At 54.4% G+C, this 12824-nt stretch overlaps 1 protein-coding gene across 6 annotated transcripts in view; it reads right to left on the bottom strand.

Annotated features, from left to right (window-relative positions):
- The window catches only part of RNF213 (ring finger protein 213), a 106574-nt gene that overhangs the window by 52084 nt on the left and 41666 nt on the right, over nucleotides 1–12824 (bottom strand). For all 6 annotated transcript variants that reach the window (XM_019818352.3, XM_045044707.1, XM_045044705.1 and 3 more), the window contains 8 exons: nucleotides 10429–10609; nucleotides 8456–8629; nucleotides 7246–7395; nucleotides 4741–5330; nucleotides 3508–3673; nucleotides 2305–2522; nucleotides 301–441; nucleotides 22–186 (listed from right to left, as the gene is read on the bottom strand). In XM_019818352.3, the coding sequence (XP_019673911.3) occupies nucleotides 22–186; nucleotides 301–441; nucleotides 2305–2522; nucleotides 3508–3673; nucleotides 4741–5330; nucleotides 7246–7395; nucleotides 8456–8629; nucleotides 10429–10609 (1785 nt within the window). The remainder of the gene's footprint in view (nucleotides 1–21; nucleotides 187–300; nucleotides 442–2304; nucleotides 2523–3507; nucleotides 3674–4740; nucleotides 5331–7245; nucleotides 7396–8455; nucleotides 8630–10428; nucleotides 10610–12824) is intronic.

The raw sequence follows: 12824 nt of genomic DNA, 5'->3' as shown, positions 1-12824 counted from the left end.
GCGGGCAGTGAGAGTCCTCACCTTGGAAAATATCTCTACTTGAACATTGCTGTGATCTTTCTTGCCAGACATCAGCATCAGCTTGTTCAAAAGCTCCTTGAGCTCTTCCAAAGAGAAGTCTCGCGTCTCCTCGCGGCCTCCGTGGCTCTCGGGAAGGGATAACTGTAGAACCGTGTCTGGGGAGATCTGCAGGCAAGTGCCAGTGTAGAAGCTGGTTTTCTGGAGGCAGAACCCCACACCCCCCCCAAGTGACAGCAGCCCGTACAGGTCACAGCAGTGCCGGGACATGGGGTGGCTCACCTTTTGGCCATCTGCGGGGGCCCTGATGATATAGCAGCCTTTGTCGTTGATGGCCGTTGCCAGAGACAGGGAAGTGAGCTCTACTGAACCGTGACTTTCCTTCACCGTTTTCAGCCACTCTAAGTTCCTGGCAGAGTCGCACTGTTGGGACAGGAGGGACACCTTCTTTCTCTTCTTCCCGTGGTCCCCCTCCTCTGCTCCCGCGGTGTGAGCCCCTCTTCCCCGTGTCCCACTGGGAGTGCAGTCGCCCTGGGTGAGGCTTTCCTCACCCGCTGTCCTCTCACCTGTCCCGCTCGGGTCGCTGCCCCACAGTGTTGCCCTTTTTCTAACGGGCTGATTGTCCGTGTCCCCACCCGTGGCCAGTGCCCTGGCTAGCACGCGGGGGGGCACATGGACGGGATGGGGGAAGGCTTGGTTCTGCCGGGCCCCCAGGCGGGGGTGAGGCCGGATGGAGCAAGGGCACTGTGGCCTTACGTTCTCCGTGTGCTTCTGGGGACCCCAAGTCCAACCGGAAGCACTAAGGAGAAACGATGACGGAGATGTTTTGTGGGCAAGTAAGCTTCCAGCAGTAGAAACGGAGATGCCTCGTCCTGTCCTTCTGTCTCCCCTTTCCTCCCTCACCCTCCTCCCTCACCCTCTGGCCAGTTGCGGCTGGCCAGACATGGCCTCTGCAGACTAGCCACGTGATGCGGTGTGGGTCTGCTCGAACCCTGGTGCACGTGGTTTACTTAAACTACCACGTTCGTTTTAAAGATTTTTTTTCGAAGTTTTATTTATTTTTGAGACAGAGAGAGACACAACATGGGGTGGGGGCAGAGAGGGAGACACAGAATCCGAAGCAAGCTCCAGGCTCCGAGCTGTCAGCGCAGAGCCCGACGTGGGGCTCGAACCCACAAACAGAGACCAGGACTTGAGCTGAAGTCGGATGCTTCACTGACTGAGCCACCCAGGGGCCCCACGTTCATTTTCTTTCTGATAAAAAATGGATTTCTAGGGGCACCTGGCTGGCTCAGCCGGTAGAGCATGTGACCCTTGATCTCAGGGTCCTGAGTTCAAGCCCTGTGTTGGGTGTAGAGCTTACTTATGAATTAAGTAAATATAAAAATGAATGTATATTTTACAAATATATACAAAATATAATTTACAAAATACAAATTAATATATATTTTACAAACATAAATTTAAAACGTTAATTTACACCATTTATGGAAAATATGGAAAATACCAAGCGATATACAGAATTAAGTAACAGTTACTACGATTCAAAAAAAAAAACACCAGTCACAGGTCAGTCTTCTGTCCGTGAGTGTTTTGCATGACAGGAATTGTACTTAATTTACATGCAATTCTGAATTACACTTTCTAACGTAATAAGGGAGAGAAGGCATTTCCATGTATGAAGGAAAACTGGTTTTAAACATCATTTTAGGGGCTCCCAGGGGGCTCAGTCGGTTGAGCGTCCAACTCCTGATTTCGTCTCAGGTCATGATCTCAGGGTTCGTGAGTTCAAGCCCCACGTCAGGCTCTGTGCTGACAGTACAGAGCCTGCTTGGGATTCTCTCCCTCTCTCACTGCCCCTCCCGCACTCTTGCGTGGACTCTCTCTCTCTCAAAATAATTAAACTATAAAGAAAAATCATTAAAAAATTTTTTTAATGTTTTATTTTTGAGAGAGACAGACAGACAGACGGACGGAGACAGAGCACGAGCAGGGGAGGGGCAGGGAGAGAGGGACACACAGAATGGGAAGCAGGATCCAGGCTCCGAGCTGTGAGCAAAGAGCCCGACGCGGGACTCGAACCCACGGACTGTGAGCTCGTGACCCGAGCCGAAGTCGGACGCTTAAGCGACTGAGCCACCCAGGCGTCTGCCCAAGAGAGACATCATTTTAAAATGCCGCATCCACCCGTCATTCCGGTGGCATAGTTCGCAGTCACGCCCCTGGCGGTGTTGCAATCGCCCACGCGCCTTTGTCTGCTCGCCTGAAGCCAGAAGTAAGACTTACCAGCTTATGGGGCAGGTATGCGTCGTTGTTCAGGGCCCTCCACAGCTCCCCGAGATGGGTCATGAACTCGTCGAACCCCGCGCTCGTGTCCAGCTTGTAGAGCAGCGGGGAGTAGCCCTGCACGGCATCGTGGAAGCAGGCCACCCGGTCCACGTCGATGTCGTTCTCCCCCGCGGAGATGGAGGCCAGGTCCACAAACACCTTCAGCTCGTGGACGCCTTGGGGCGGAGGGGGACAGGTGAGGGGGTGGGGGCGGGGCGGCTCTAGGACGGCCCGGCATTCTGACCTCGAGCAAGGATGCTTAGTGAGGTATAAACGGATACTGCTGAAATTTCAGGGTCTTGCTTATCGACTTTCTGCTCTTAGCACAGAGCCGGGGCCATCTTTCTTTTGCAGCTGACGTCGACACTACTGCTCAGCACCTGGCCTCACGGAACCACAGCGACATCCAGGCACCCCACGGGGCTGCCGTGAACCTCGCTTTATTTCATCTGCACGACGCGACCGTCTTACACGAAAAAGACGCGGGCTCAGCTGGGAAATACTGTGTCGAAAGTTAACCATCAAGGGATGGAAGGACCTCTCTTCGGGCAACTTACGAATCGAAGGATGTGCCTCAAAGCGGGCCGGGGAGCCCACGGTGGCAAGCATGGGGGCTCTGGAGGAGAGACAGCCTCCCCCCTGCACACCAGAGCCGCCTCCCCTCTCCCCTGCTTCCTCCACCTCTCTTCCGTACCTCCCCTCCTCCCCTCTGTGCACCCCCTCTGCCAAAGGCGCCCAAGCCACAAGACGAAAAAGGCTGCCAAGGCCCCGGCCCAAAAAGGAACACACAGAACACCACCGAGTGTGACGTAATCCAAACTCTCTGCGGACGAGGGCTCACCTTGTTTTGTAGCTAAAATCAAGCCCAGGAAAAAGCAAAAGGGAGCAGGATTTGTAAGAAAATGACCCTCCACTGTTGACAGCAAGCATCCAGAGTGGGGGAAAACAGTAGCCGAGGAAGTGCTTTCTACGCCCGAACGTAAGAAACACCGCCCTGAAATAAACTGTGCCGGCAATCGCTGCGGCAAATGCTGCGCATCGACCTGACTCAGACAGCATCTCTGTTCTTCAGGCAGCACGTGAGCAAGTGGAGGGCTTGCCCCCCGCGCCCCCCGCCCCACGAGCCATCTGAACACTCCCTCCAGACGCCGACCGCCGTACCTCCGAGAGCCTCCCGGACCCAGCTGACGAACTCCTTCCTCAGGGACAGCTCGTTCAGACACTGGCACCGGGGCTCAGTGACGTCCTGTAGCAGCTTTTTGGCCTGGATGAGCTGCTTGCTGATCCGGTCCAGCTTCTCGTGGCGGAACTGGTTGAAGTTGTCCGTCTGCAAGACAAGGCTCTACTGTGCGCGGGACGGGGTTACCTGGAGCCCTGGAGTTGGAGCCGGAGCGACGACCATCCCGGAGGCCCCATCCCCGCCCTTCCTGGACTGGCGGGAGCCGGAGGCAGGCACATGGAGCCCCTGTCCCCGAGACCGTGCCTGGCGTTCTGCCAAGACGCAGCCAGGTAAAAATTGCTGCTTTTCCTACTTCGCGGGTAAGGACACGGACCCCCGGAGCAGTGACTTACTCGAGAGCACGCTGCTGGCATTCAAGGTTACGTGTGCTTTAATTCCAAATTTTGTGCTAAACTTTAATCATCATCGCAAGCGTCTATACCATACCGCAGGTCACGGGATACCCTGTCAATGCTCGCCTGAAGGAACACACCGCATGGGGCCCGGTTCTTGCCCGTAGCAGAGACAGCCTGCCGCGGACCGCTCCTTGCTGGCACCAGGGGACGCAGAGCCGGGCGAAACCAACCCCTCTTTTGCCCCTCCAGCCCCTCGCTAGCCCCATGAGACCAGATCACTCCCTCCAAATCCCCGGCTACTGAAAGAGGGTCATCGCCCGTTCCCCGGTTCTCGAACCTCACGCCGACCCGGGAAAACAGCGAGTGCCAACGGCACTCACACTGTTTATAAACAGAGGTGGAAACAAGGCCCTGGGCACGATCTGGCATCGAATGAGGTGCAATCAAGAACTGCTGGGTTGGGGCACCTGGGTGGCGCAGTCGGTTAAGCGTCCGACTTCAGCCAGGTCACGATCTCGCGGTCTGTGAGTTCGAGCTCCGCGTCAGGCTCTGGGCTGATGGCTCAGAGCCTGGAGCCTGTTTCCGATTCTGTGTCTCCCTCTCTCTCTGCCCCTCCCCCGTTCATGCTCTGTCTCTCTGTGTCCCAAAAATCAATAAACGTTGAAAAAAAAATTTTTTTTAAAAAGAAAAAAAAAAAAAGAACTGCTGGGGGGAGGCTGTGGAACCATCCCGTCCAGCCTCAAGAACCCAGAGAGCCCGTGAGACGCCCCTGCCAACTTCCCAGCCCCCCACCCCAGGGGTCCCTGGCAAATAACTTACAAAGTTTAACAACGTGTGCAGGACACGGAAGTCACCGGTCAGGCCCAAACTGTCCTTGACCTTCAGGATGACCTTGGCTGAGCTGACGGCCTGATGCAGGTGATGGTACTCCCTGATCTGCCCAACACGGTCACCGATCCAGTCTCTTTGGTCGCTGCTGTCCAGGGCACACATAAGCTGGAGCTCGAAAGTGAGGTTGCTGTATTTATTCACAAAGTCATTGAACATGACATTGACCTCCTGAAAGGTGATCTCTCCTGACTTCAGATCCTCATAGAGATCCTGATACTTCTCGAAACAAGGGCAGTACAGATACTTGTACGCTTCTTCAGGCTGGAGTATCTGCCCTTCCAGCTCCTCCCCGGGCTCGCTCAGCGCCCTCGCGGCTTCCGCCCAGAACACCTGGAAGAGGTGGCTGTCCTTCAACCAGTCCATCTTCCTGGCCATCTCCTGGACCTGGGGGCTCAGGCTGTAATGTGTCGTCCTCTTTACGTCCGGGGAGGCGGGCGACAACCTCACGGTCACGGCGTCGCTCAGACGTTTACCGTTGAGGTCCTCCGCGTGTTTTCTGGTCACCTCTTCCAGATCCACTTGGAAACCACAGAGGAACGTCAGAAGTCAAACCTCTACTCGCGGTACCGTTCTACCTTATTTTCCCCATAGTTACCGTCCTCACTGCTCGAAACGCAACTTGCGTGAACGCACTTGCCGTCACTCTTCCTCAGTAAGGACCCACTGGTCTCCCCACAACCCCCCCTACCCCCCGCCCCAGCTTGTTCATGACTTTCCACAACAAAGCAAGCACGGTCCCTTCTAGGCACCTCCGGGCGCATGTGACCGTGTGGACATCGCCCGCCTCACTCCCTCCCCAAACCCGCTCCGGGGCCACAACAGACAAGGTCTTGGAAAAGTCACAAACCACGACGGGCTGGGAGGAGCGGAAAAGATCACAGCCAGAGCGGGGGGGTGGGGGGGGGCGTGGAATTGAAAAGCAGACCCGCAGCCACGGCCAAGGCCGAGTTGGGCCCCAAGGCGAGGGCCGCCAGCCCGCAGCGGGCAGGCTGGGATTCCCTGGCGGCATACACACAGGTCACACAGGTCGTTGGAGAGGCGGGAGAAAGTAAGGAGGCCGGGATCGAAAGGCTGGAGAGGAGGTCCGATTTTCACACACACCCCACTCTAGACAGCAGGCCGCCCGCCCGTCTCCACCCCAGCCAGCGACAGCTCTGACGCGGAGCGAGTTTGGCAACGGGAGAATCAGGTATGCCTGGACGCATGTCCTCCCTCAGAAGACGACGGAGGGGTTGTAACAAAGAGGGACACACGCCGCGGGCAGCGGAGGAGGGGAGGCAGGAGCAGGACCCTGAGAGAGGACCAGAACACCCACACCAGATGCAGACGGTCCTCCAGCCCCTCCCGTCTCTCCACCCCCAGGACCCCGGCCGCCGGGCCTGTGCCCCCCACGCTGGTCTGACCACCCCTGGGACAGGACCTAGCGTGCCCTTGAGGCCCAGTTACACCACCCTCAGGGGCTACAGCCGGTTTGCTAGGCCCCCCCTTCATACAGACGAAGAATTCCCAGACACACGGGGGCGTCTTTAACGTGAAAGACAGAAAAACATCCACATAAGGACTTGGAGGAAACAAGAAAGTCTGGGGACAAAAGGCAAGGGAAACGTCTAAGCCGAAAATGACAATAATCTCAGAAAGACGAGACACCGCGATTGTGAACAGGAGCAAGATTAGCACGAAACAGGGTCGTTTAGAGAAAAATCAAAGTTCTTGTAAATCAGCGCGACAACTGAGACGAAAAATGCTAAGGGAAAGGCTGGAGGCCAAGGGGCCGAAATTTCTCAGAAAGCAGAGCAAACACCAAAGGGACAAAAGTTGAAGAAGAGATCCACGGAAGTGGCGCGGCTGCTGCGGGAGGTCTGGGACCCAACGGGGCGTGTTCCCGCCAGAGGAAAAGTACCAGTGAGACAGCTCACGCGAATTTCCCGGGAGTCAAGGACGTGGATTTCTAGATTAGGAAGACCTACGTATGCCCGACACGACGGATGGAAAAGCAACCCCGACCTCGGCTCGTCACGATGAACTCTCTGAAGAGCGGGGCCGAAAAGATGGCCAGAGCTTCCGGACAGAGAATGACCAGTGGTCAGAGTCACATCTGACTTGGGCTCGTCCACACCGACAGGGACAGTGGACCAACGCATCCAAGATCGGGCAGGATCTCCCCTCTGTAATTCTGCAGCAGCTAACGCTCGGGCCTGGGAGACCAGGGCAGCGGGTGGGTGTTCAGGAGGGTCATGCGGAGGCACAGCGATAAACAGCGAAACGACCAAGGTGGCCCGTGTGATGCGGTTAAAAACGAACACGTCACGAAATGCCTCCCCCCCAAGGTAGACACTGCTGCGTGACGTGTGTGGATGGTCCCCTCGGACCCTCCCCCCCTCCCCTGCCCCGGGGACCCTCCATTTGGTCCACGTGGGCTCCCCGGACTGTCACCTTTCACCAGGTGCTTCACCTCCCCGCACAGCTTCAGAAGACTGTGGACGCATTTCTTCTCTTTCTTCAGAAACTTGAGCTCCTCCTTCCTCCACTCCAACACTTCCTTTACACCCTGCTTCTTCTCTTGGGGTGAAAGGCACTTTCCCTCTGGAAAACGAGAGGAGCCCAGTAGGAGCAGCAAGCGCATCCTTTTCCGCGAAAACCCTCTAACCCTAACCCTTTCTCTTTTAGATTTGTTTTTAACGTCTATTTATTTATTTATTTATTTATTTTTTATTTTTTTTTTTTTTTTTCAACATTTATTTATTTCGGGGACAGAGAGAGACAGAGCATGAACGGGGGAGGGGCAGAGAGAGAGGGAGACACAGAATTGGAAACAGGCTCCAGGCTCTGAGCCATCAGCCCAGAGCCTGACGCGGGGCTCGAACTCACGGACCGCGAGATCGTGACCTGGCTGAAGTCGGAGGCCTAACCGACTGCGCCACCCAGGCGCCCCAACGTCTATTTATTTTTGAGACAAGAGAGAGACAGAGCATGAACGGGGGAGGGGCAGAGAGAGAGGGAGACACAGAATCGGAAACAGGCTCCAGGCTCTGAGCCATCAGCCCAGAGCCCGACGCGGGGCTCGAACTCACGGACCGCAAGATCGTGACCTGAGCTGAAGTCGGACGCCTAACCGACTGCGCCACCCAGGCGCCCCAACGTCTATTTATTTTTGAGACAAGAGAGAGACAGAGCATGAACGCGGGAGGGGCAGAGAGAGGGAGGCACAGAATCGGAAGCAGGTTCCAGGCTCCGAGCTGTCGGCCCAGAGCCCCATGCGGGGCTCGAACCCACGAGCAGTGAGATCTCATGACCCGAGCCGAAGTGGGACGCCCAACCGCCACCCGGGCGCCCCTCTGCCAGCTCCCTTTGAGGATGCTCTGAGGTCACGGCCGCGGGGAGGGACGCGGCGGCTGCTACGTGCACAGCCACGCTGCCCACACGCCCACGGGCCCAGCCTCGTGGAGAGAAACAGGGCGATCTTACCGGCCCATTCTTTTATCACTTCCCCATCATTTTCCTGAGGATAAGAAACCGTCCCCTCTCAACTGACCGACAGGAAGAGCCCCTCATCGTAGGAGGATGTAGGTCGCCCCTCTACAAAACACGCGGACACCCGCGGTCCCTGTCCAGGAACCTCAAGTCCGGTTCCGCTGACACTCACTTAACTGACAGATGTCGAGAAACTGATTGGTGTGCTTGATGATGAGCTCCAAGTGTCCAACCAGGACAGTGCCATCCAGGAGGTCCTCGGTAACTTTCGTGAACACGGAGTCGGCGGTGGCCAACAGCTTCTTGCCGTCCTCGGTCATGTTGGTTAGCACCTTCTCATCGGTTTCTGAGCAGGTTGAGAACAGAGTTAAAGGAGCAGGCGCCTGCTCCTGCCCCCCCGCCCCCCGCCCCCCGCCCCCGCACGACACGGCGCTGCCCCGCGGCCTCCTTGCTATTCTGCCCCCACCTGCACGCGAGACCAGCAAAGGTCACCCTGTGTCTCCAGAAGCGTCTCTCCCTTAGCCCGATTCTGCCTTCTGGAAGGCTTCCCAAACGACCTTGCTCATAAAGGTGACTCCCGCCATGGCAGGAGAGGAGAGCCGCACTTCTCTGGCTTTTAAAACCTGAGCCCCCTTCAGCATGCTGAGGGTTGTTCTGGAACTAGTGTCTCCTTTAAGCCCCGCGTCTTGAGAATCCGTGCAGCGGAACAGTGGCCTGCACCAGGGACGCACGGGTGCCCAGCGAGGGTGACCCGGAGGGTTTGCAGGGGGTGTTTTTGCGGAGACACATCAATGTGAGGGTTTGATATTCTGCACAGGGTGGCTCTCTTGCAAAAATGGGAATTTGAATTTTAAGATCAAGTGAGAGGACAGAATTTTTATTTATTTTATGTTTAGTTTTAGTTTTTTTAATTATTATTAATTATTTTTTTAATCTTTATTTTTGAGAGAGAGAGAGAGAGAGAGAAAGACACAGCACAAGTAGGGGAGGGGCAGAGAGAGAGGGAGACACAGAAACCAAAGCAACTCCAGGCTCCGAGCTGTCAGCACAGAGCCTGAAACTCATAAACCGTGAGATCGTGACCTGAGCCAAGGTCAGATGCTTAACCGACTGAGCCACCCAGGCGCCCCTAAAAGCGTCCGTTAATTTAAAAAAATTTTTTTCTTCAAGGTTTATTTATTTTTGGGACAGAGAGAGACAAAGCATGAACCGGGGAGGGTCAGAGAGAGAGGGAGACACAGAATTGGAAACAGGCTCCAGGCTCTGAGCCATCAGCCCAGAGCCCGACGCGGGGCTCGAACTCACGGACCGCGAGATCGTGACCTGGCTGAAGTCGGGCGCTTAACCGACTGCGCCACCCAGGCGCCCCTCAACGTCCGTTAATTTTAAAAGACACAAATGAAATCTTTCCAAGTGAGTGGCTTTTAACAAGGCTCATGAAACCACCCACGCCCCCATCAATGACCTCGTTTTATGCACACAACAGCACTGACAGGCAAGACTCCGATGTAACAGAGACTCTGAATCCTCCAACTGGGATTTTTTTTGTCCCAAATCCAGTGCCCTTGCCCTACATCTGAACCTAATGACTTATACATAAACTTGAATACGACATTTTTTGGGCAATACGTATCTCCCCCTCTCTGACCACAGAACACCCGGGGCGTGGGGGGGGGTGGGGGCAAAGAAACAGACAGTATTTATTTTGTTGTGAAAGGTCGTCAGCATCGGCTTCGACGTGGACGCTGATCTCAGAACAACAGAGAGTGGTTTTTAGAGCCAGACACACTTGGGTTTGGACTTTAGTTCTCGGTATTGATGTTTGAGACCTCGGGTGAGTCACACTACGAGCCCCCCGCCTCGGCTTCCTCGCCTGAAGAACGGGGATCTTTCGGGACTGTTTCAAGGACCCTACGCTGGCAGTGAAGCTGGGGCATGGCAGGCACCCAGGGAATGGGGGCCACAGAGCAGGATACCCGGATCCTCCTGGGTGCCTCCCTCCCGTCCCTCCCGTCCCTCCCGTCTGCTTCCCTGGTCGAACATCAACCCGCCCGAGTATCAGGTCTAATACTCTGTCCCCCACCCCGGGGCTCAGGAAGACACAAGCACACGGGACAGACACACCTGTACCCCCCACGGACATACCGTATAACTTGAAGAGATGCTTGACGTCCGGCCACGTGAGCAGGTGCGTTAACACCCCATCCATGTCATCCACGGCTTGCCCGTTGCTCCTTGGCCAGGACTTGGTGATCACGGCCGACACAAGACTGCCAAATTTCCGCAGGTCGTGATGGGAGATTCTTTCAAGAATGCTGGTCTGAGACTGAACAAAGAGAGGGAAATGCGGGAGGTTTCTCGGGAGGGTTTGCCTTCGAAGGATGTAAATGAACCGCTCGTTCAATAGCATTCCAGAAATCCTCTGTGGTTTACAAAGCCTCAAAAAAAGCAAGAGAAGAAAATACTTCCCTTTTCTTAGGGCATTTCTGTTTCCCTGCATGCCGTGTCCTCACCTGACAAACATCAGAGACGCAGAAACAGAGGCAAAAAATACACACAGACGCACCTGCACGGCACAACCCGTTTCCTCGGGCTCACGGCCTGCTGCGGGTTTCCCGAACTTCCCGGGAAGGATGCCAAACGTAGTATGAGAAAGCTGTTAATACGCATACCCTGTCCTAAACCATGATTCTCAACTGTAACGCGTTCAGCACATACTTTTTAGTCCTCCTTCCGATTCCCCACAGAGAGATGGAACATCCTCCTTCTTCAGGTTCAAAGTTTTTATAAAAAGTTTCGGTAATTGGGAAAAATGTAGGGATTTGTTTACAATAGCTACTTTTTGATATTTAAAAGGATGAAGCAAAGCCGTATCCAACAACATATAAAAAGGATTATATACCATGACCAGGTGGGGTTTATCCCGGGGGTGAAAGGTTGGTTTAACACAGAACATTTGTGGGTTTTTTTTTAATGTTTATTTATTTTTGAGAGACAGAGAGAGAGCATGAGCGAGGGAGGGGCAGAGAGAGAGGGTGACACAGAATCCAAAGCAGGCTCCAGGCTCTGAGCTGTCAGTACAGAGCCCGACATGGGGCTAGAACTCACAAACCGCGAGTTCATGACCTGAGCTGAAGTCGGATGCTCAAATAACTAAGCCACCCAGGCGCCCCTGTTTTCGTGGTTTTTTTTTTTTAGTTTTATTTATTTTTGAGAGCGAGAGAGCGAGAGCAAGCAGGGGAGGGGCAGAAAGGGAGAGAAAGAGAGAGAGAGAGAGAGAGAGAGAGAGAGAGAGAGAGAGAATCCCAAGCAGGTTCTGGGATATCAGCACAGAGCCAGATGTGGGGCTCGAACTCCCCAACCATGAGATTATAACCCGAGGCTGAAATCAAGATTCAGAGGCTTAATCGACTGAGCCACACAGGTGCCCCAAAGATCTGTGCTTTTTTTTTGTAAGTATATATATTTATTTTGAATGAGAGAGAGAGAGAGAGAGAGAGAGAGAGAGAGAGGCAGAGAGAGAGAATCCCAAGCAGGCTCTGAGCCGTCAGTGCAAAGCCCCATACGAGGCTCAAACTCATGAATGGGGAGACCATGACCTGAGCTTAAGTTGGACACTCAACCAACTGAGCCACCCAGTTGCCCCATAACACGGAACATTTGTTAATGTGCTACATCGTATCCAGAGAAAACAAATCGTACAGTTGTCTCAGCAGACACAGAAAGCGTTCAGACATCCAATGCCTTTCCACGATAAAAACTCTCGACTAGAAGGAATGCCCTCAAGCTGACGAAAGGCGTCTCTGAAAAGTCCACAGCCGACGACACGCTCAGAGGCACAAGACTGAGGGCGTCCCCGCTGAGATGAGAAGTAAGGCACGTCTGCACTGGGGGCTCTAATCACACCAATGACGGGAGAACAAGATATAAGGCATCCAGATTGCAAAGGAAAAAGTAAAACCATTTCTCTCTGCGTACGATGTGATTTTATGTACAGAAAGCCCTAAGCTCACCCACGCACAGAGTGGGAGAGGCTGTTCCGAAGGGGCGAGGTGGGGCAGCATCTCTCCCCACTTTGCAGAAAAAACCCTACGTGAGTCGACAGAATCTTTCCAAACTCATCGTCTTCTTCCATAAATGTTCTGCCAGCCTTTGGGGTCTCTCATTGCACACGAGCTAAGCAAGTGTGAGCAGGTGGTAAGACCAGCCAGCAGCAGCCGGGCGCCTGGTTGGCTCAGTCGGTTAAGCGTCCGGCTCTTGGTTTCAGCTCAGGTCATGATCTCATGGTTTGTGGGCTCGAGCCCCACATCAGGATTTGTGCTGACAGCATGGAGCCTGCTTGGGATTCTCTCTCTCTTCTCTCTGCCCCTCCCCTGCTCGCACGCACTCTCTCTCTTTCTCAAAATAAATAAACTTACAAAAAAAAATTAAAAACAAAAAAAAAACAAACAGAAGACAATCCAGCAGCAGTGAGAAGGACGTACAGGCGCAGCACCGGATTGCTTGATTCAGGGTCACCCGTGAGCGGTGCGTTAGCTGTG

The sequence above is a fragment of the Felis catus genome, chromosome E1, assembly GCF_018350175.1.
Source record: "Felis catus isolate Fca126 chromosome E1, F.catus_Fca126_mat1.0, whole genome shotgun sequence".
In the NCBI taxonomy this organism is placed as follows: domain Eukaryota; kingdom Metazoa; phylum Chordata; class Mammalia; order Carnivora; family Felidae; genus Felis; species Felis catus.
The sequence above is the reverse complement of the archived record's forward strand: the minus strand, read 5'-3'. Positions and strand labels throughout refer to the sequence as shown.